Source organism: Symphalangus syndactylus, chromosome 12 (assembly GCF_028878055.3).
Source record: "Symphalangus syndactylus isolate Jambi chromosome 12, NHGRI_mSymSyn1-v2.1_pri, whole genome shotgun sequence".
Lineage (NCBI taxonomy): Eukaryota > Metazoa > Chordata > Mammalia > Primates > Hylobatidae > Symphalangus > Symphalangus syndactylus.
The window spans coordinates 84,999,426-85,005,906 of NC_072441.2; the positions used below are offsets into that span (position 1 = coordinate 84,999,426).

General features: G+C 47.6%; 1 protein-coding gene across 5 annotated transcripts in view; it reads right to left on the minus strand.

Annotated features, from left to right (window-relative positions):
• Positions 1 to 6,148, minus strand: part of IQGAP3 (IQ motif containing GTPase activating protein 3) — a 46,972-nt gene extending 40,824 nt beyond the window's left edge. For all 5 annotated transcript variants that reach the window (XM_063624865.1, XM_063624864.1, XM_063624867.1 and 2 more), the window contains exons 1-2: positions 6,063 to 6,148; positions 2,477 to 2,564 (exon numbers count right to left, since the gene is read on the minus strand). In XM_063624865.1, coding sequence (XP_063480935.1) covers positions 2,477 to 2,564; positions 6,063 to 6,099 — 125 coding nt within the window. In that variant the 5' untranslated portion in view covers positions 6,100 to 6,148. The remainder of the gene's footprint in view (positions 1 to 2,476; positions 2,565 to 6,062) is intronic.
• Positions 6,149 to 6,481: the final 333 nt, after the last annotated feature.

The following is a 6,481-nucleotide window of genomic DNA, read 5'->3' on the forward strand; positions in this document are numbered from 1 at the left end:
AATGTGCTCACTTCTTTCATTCTGGGTTGTTCTCTGAGAACCTGGGTGCAGAAAGGTCATGTCTGCCTGAATGATCTACATGGCTTATAACCCAGCTTTGATGATGATGAGAGTAGTGGGGCTGATGGAAGGGGAGCAGCACAAAGGGACAGAAAGACCACAGCTCTTGGAGTCCGAAGGCCGCCTTTCCAACCATCTCCCCTACTTCACCTCTGTGAGCCTCAGTCGCACAATTTGCAAAATGAGGATAATGCCACCTGTACTTCCTTCAGGGGGCAGCTGCTAGGATCAAATGAGCTAATGAATGTGAAAACACTTTGAATATAAATGTAAAGTATTATTATTACTGATAGTTGTATGAGGGAGAGATTAAAGTCTCTTCAGATGGAATCTCCAAACTTCCCTACATATTGGGGTCTAATTGGAAAGTATCTGTTTCCAAAAAGAGAGCCAGTTACACGTTGTTCCATGGCTTCCCTGCCTTAGACACCTGATTTTTCCTGATTGCCCCATCCTACTGACTTCCTTTAAGAACATTAAAAGTAAGGCCGGGCGCGGTGGCTCACGCTTGTAATCCCAGCACTTTGGGAGGCCGAGGTGGGCGGATCACGAGGTCAGGAGATCGAGAGAGACCACGGTGAAACCCCGTCTCTACTAAAAATACAAAAAATTAGCCGGGCGTGGTGGCGGGCGCCTGTAGTCCCAGCTACTCGGAGAGGCTGAGGCAGGAGAATGGCGTGAACCCGGGAGGTGGAGGTTGCAGTGAGCCGAGATTGCGCCACTGCACTCCAGCCTGGGCGACAGAGCGAGACTCCGTCTCAAAAAAAAAAAAAAAAAAAAGAACATTAAAAGTATCCTGTTGATTAAAAGCAAAGAAGTAAGTATGTATCCTGCTTTTCCTGTACAGATTGACTTTTAGAGTAACCAAATAGTCCTAAGATGATGAGAGAATGTTCTTTAGGATTTCAGCTAGTAAATATGGAAGAAATGACAGAACTAGAAAATAGTCATTTTATACCCTTGGCAAAATAATAAATTCTGATGTAGACCAACAGAGAATGAAGGCATTAGATGAAAAGTTAATGGGAAATTTTATGATGTGTAAATCAGGTTGGTTTCACCTAAACTCCCAGATTGAACTTAGCATCACTAAAAGTGGAACAAGCAGACATTGTATTCTTTCTATAAGATGTGATATGGAACACGTATCTTACATATGTTAAATATCACATATTTTAGATATATATAGTGCAGTGTATAGGGGGTAAAAGGATCTGAGTGGGGGAAAAAAACCACCAACACTAATGAAGACTTCTTGTCAAAAATGGTTTTTTTTTTTTTGAGACAGAGTCTCACTCTTTCACCCAGGCTGGAGTGCAGTGGCATGATCTTGGCTCACTGCAACCTCTGCCTCCTGGGTTCAAGCGATTCTCCTGCCTCAGCCTCCCGAGTAGCTGGGATTACAGGCATGCACCACCGCGACCAGCTAATTTTTGTATTTTTTTGTAGAAACAGGATTTCACCACGTCAGCCAGGCTGGTCTCAAACTCCTGGCCCCAGGTGATCTGCCCGCCTCGGCCTCCCAAAGTGCTGGGATTACAGGCGTGAGCCACAGCGCCCATCCAGGCTTTTCTGTTTGTTTTTGGAGACACAGTCTCATTTTGTCATCCAGGATGGAGTGCAGTGGCGCAATCTTGGCTCACTGCGGCCTCCTCGACCTCCCAGGTTCAAGCAATCCTCCTTCCTCAGCCCTCCAAGTAGCTGGGACTATGGGCACATGCCACCATGCCTGGCTAATATTTGTATTTTTTGTAGAGATGGGGTTTGTTGTTGCTTGTCAAAAATGTTGAACCCAAATCTAATTAAGCCAACATTCATTTATAGGAAATACAGGGTATAGAGGAACAAGCTGAATGACACAAGAAAGCAAATAGACACCCATCTCTAAAAAACAAAAGGAAAGAAAGAAAAGAAATAGAGACAGAATGTAGGATATTCTTCAGGAAAAATGACCCAGTTTTCTTCAGCAAGTCAATAATATAATGAACTGAAAAAAGGAGATGGGCTGCTCTGGATTAAAGAAGACATACAAGCAGATGTAATTAGTGAACTTTTTGGATCCTTATTTGAATAAGATAACTGTAAAAAGATTTTTTTTAAGACAAGCAGGAAAATTTGAATATGGCCTGGGTATTGATCTTCCAAGGATTTAAAATAATTTAGTTGGATATTATAATGGCATTGAGGTTATATAAGCGAATGTCCACATATTTTGGAGATACGTATTGCGGTATATATAGGGGGCAAAAGGATGTGACTGGGATTTGCTTCAAAAAAAAAATAAAAAGCTATTTCAACTGGCCCTTTCCCACAGGATGGACTCTTGATCTGTTGCATTTGCTTTAGGGGCAGATGCCTAGGGTGGGGTGGTAGAAAGGGAGAGCAGAAAGAGTCCATCTTCCCAGACTCTGCTCACCGCTTGGCCTCCTCCAGCCGGCACAGGTACTGATAGGCAACGTTCTGCCGCCTCTGCTCATCCATCTCCTCAGCTGTGAGGCGTTCATCTGAGGAGTTAAATGGGATAAGGTCAATGAAGAGCGCATTAGAGGTGCCTTAGCACTGAAGCGTCTTTTTTGTTATTTTTATTTATTTATTTTTTTTGAGACGGAGTCTCGCTCTGTGGCCCAGGCTGGAGTGCAGTGGCCCGATCTGGGCTCACTGCAAGCTCCGCCTCCCAGGTTCACGCCATTCTCCTGCATCAGCCTCCCGAGTAGCTGGGACTACAGGCGCCTGCCACCACGCCCGGCTAATTTTTTGCATTTTTTAGTAGAAATGGGGTTTCATCATGTTAGCCAGGATGGTCTCGATCTCCTGACCTCGTGATCCACCTGCCTTGGCCTCCCAAAGTGCTGGGATTACAGGCGTGAGCCACCGCGCCCAGCTGAAACGTCTTCTCTACAGACTTGTTTAGGCAACCCTGCTCAGAGACCTGAAGCATCTCCCATGTATCCCTCCTTCTCTTCCCAGGATACCCTTTAATAGGCAGTCTCCTGTGCTGGAGGCATTACTTCTCTTTTCTCTGTAGCCATCTTCCTGTCCTCTTCCTCCTTAAGTCTACTCATGGAACTTCCCTCAGTACCTCGCAGCTGGGACATCCAGAGCCTTCCTTGGCTTGAAACTTAACTCCTTCATTACTTCTCTTTTCTCTGTAGCCATCTTCCTGTCCTCTTCCTCCTTAAGTCTACTCATGGAACTTCCCTCAGTACCTCGCAGCTGGGACATCCAGAGCCTTCCTTGGCTTGAAACTTAACTCCTTTTCTTATCCCTAATTAGACTGAGTTCTCCAAGAACTGGACCTGTGTCATCCTCGTTGGTTACTCTCTCAGAGGTGAGGTAATAGAACCAACCAGGATTCATCATTCACTCATTCATTCATTCATTCATTCATTCATCAGTACCTCCTTTATGCCAGGCACTGGACTAGCAGACCCCTACTCTTAAGAAATGCAAAGGCCGGGCGCGGTGGCTCATGCTTGTAATCCCAGCACTTTGGGAGGCCGAGGCGGGTGGATCACGAGGTCAGGAGATCGAGACCACAGTGAAACCCCGTCTCTACTAAAAATACAAAAAATTAGCTGGGCGCGGTGGCGGGCGCCCGTAATCCCAGCTACTCGGGAGGCTGAGGCAGGAGAATGGCGTGAACCCGGGAGGCGGAGCTTGCAGTGAGCCGAGATCGCGCCACTGCACTCCAGCCTGGGCGACAGCAGCGAGACTCCATCTCAAAAAACAAAAAAAGAAATGCAGAGATAAAAGCCTGCATGGTGGCTCATGCCTGTAATCCCAGCACTTCTGGACGCTGAGGTAGGTTTGAGACCATCCTGGGCAACATGGTGAGACCCTGTCTTGACAAAAAATCCAAAAATTAGCCTGGTGTGACGGTGCACACCTGTAGTCCCAGCTACTCGGGGTGGGGCTGAGGTGGGAGGATCACCTGAGCCCAGGAGGTCTAGGCTGCAGTGAGCCATGATCGTGCCACTGCACTCCAGCCTGGACAACGGAGTTATTGGTGGGTTTGTTTTGTTTTTGAAACAGGGTGTCACTCTGTCACCCGGGCTGGAGTGCAGTAGTGCGATCACAGCTCACTGCAGCCTTGACCTCCCACCTCAGCCCCCGAACACCAAATAGCTGGGACCACAGGTGCGCACCACCATGTCTGGCTAATTCTTGCATTTTTTGTTAAGACTGGGTCTCACCATGTTGCCCAGGCTGGTCTTGGACTCCTGGGCTCGAGTGATCCTCCCACCTTGGCCTCCCAAAGTGCTGGGATTACAGGCATGAACCACAGCGCCCAAAGATTATTATTAGGAGAGAAAAACATCTGAATAAATTAATCTAACGTGATAAGTATGATTATGGCCCATGAATAAAATCTATGGAAGCAGCAGAGGAAGCAAAGGATCCTAGCTATGAAATAGATCTTAAGGGATAAATAGGCAGAACACGGGGAAAGGCAGTCCAACAGAGGGAAACATGCCACTCACTTGGGATTAAGTAGAAAGACAAAGAAAATTTTAAAAGATCACAAAGGTACCTTCACTATCCTTTTCGGTATAGGTCACCCGAGGAGGAAAATAATCTTCAAGCTAAATAAAATACAGAGTACTGATTCCAAAACTCAAGAATACAGAATCCCTCAAGTGAGACAGCAATCATAATTTGCTTTGGTTACAGTCTCCCTTAATCCTTCTCCCTTCTCTCCCCTCTCTCTATTCTCCTTAGAAACACAATACAAACACAATACAAAATCAAACAGAAAGAGTAAGAGAAAGCTACACACACAGTAAGAAAATAAACTCAGAGAGCTTGAAAAAAGGCAGAGCTTAGCCAATCTGTCTTTGACTCAGCACTTAATGTCATTCCCGGTTGTTATCCTATTTCCTTATATTGCATATTCTGCAATGATTCAGGGAAAGGCAGGGCTTATTTGAATGAGCAGTTAAGTAAATTAAAAAACATGCACGCACACACACACACACACACACACCCCTCCAAATACAGATTTGAAAACACTGGCCAACCACAGGAAAGCCATCAGTTCCTCCAAGGGGGTGTACAAGGAACAAGTGTTGGTTGTTAAGCGTGGAAAATAAACCAGTAAGTGAATGACATCACTTCACAGTTATGAACTGAGAACTGTGGGCGATGGGAGGGATTTTGTACATACACATGCTGTCTCAAAAAAATAAAAAACCAAAAAACAGTTTTCCTGTCCTTCTCAGGTCTGGAACTAATTTTCCTTTAACAGAAGACTGGACATGGACTTTGCTCTTTGAATCCTAATAGAAAGGAAGGGAGTGGTGGAAGGAGCAGGTTTTCCTTTCATTCAGAAAATCAGATAGAACCTTTCTGCCCCACCCATCCTTCCAACTCCAGTCTCTCTCTCTCTCTAAAACAGTGTCTTTGAAAATGTGGCCCAGGGACTACTTTCCTCACAATCACCTGGGGTGAGGAAAGAAGCACAGCAGTGCTTGTTATAAACGCAGATTATGGGCCCCAAACCAGACCTTCTGGAACTGAAGCTCTGGGACAGGTCCCAGGAATCTGCATTTCAAACAAGCTTCCCGGGTAATTTCAGCCCCCTGTTTGACAGGCATTGTCAGAAAGCGGCATCTCAAAGCCTAAGAGTTCCCCAGATCCCTCGAGGCGTCTTGTCCGGCGGCTGCGCTGGGCAAGTTTGGTAGCGAGCAGTAACTGCTGAATTTTAAGGAGCCATTAGGATCACCTACATTCTCCCGACTCCGGAACCCCAGAACTTGGAAATAGGGAGAAAGTTCTTTGTAAGCTTCAAAGCGCAGCACATTAGTCAGGGGTCAATGCGCCGCTCACAGTTCCACTCGGGCCCGCGGCGCCCGGGCTGAGGATTCCCGTCCCACTGAGCAAGTCCCACCGCCCTCGCCCCTCAGGCTCCACGCCCGACACACGCCCCAATCTCTCCCGGGATGGCCAAGCCCCCGACCAGCGGCACCACTGCGGGACCCTTCTCTGATCCTTCCCGCACTCACAGGCTGCCCGGCCTGGGCCCGCTGCTCTCCTCTCCATGTTCCTCCTTCTTCCAGGTTTGAATCTCCCGCCGTTGGGCCACCGCCCCTCACCGCCGGCTCGGCCCGACAGGACACTTCCTGTCCACACCGCTGAGAATCCTGGGATTTGTAGTTCCAGGACGCGGAGGCGGGCAGCCCAGGTGCTGGGAGAAGAGGCGCCCCAGGCCGGGGCAGTACTGCTCCCCTTACAGCAGTTCCTCGGCTTGTTCCTTCCAGGCGCCTTTTCTGCTAAACAGTCTTATTCTAGCTGCTGCCCCTGCCATTGCCTCTGTCATTTCCACCTAGTATTCCCATTAACCCCTACTCTGCTTCCTATGTGTTCCCGAGTCTGGCTAACTTGTGGGCCTACTTGGCGCTATGCACTAAGCTAGGTGATGCGA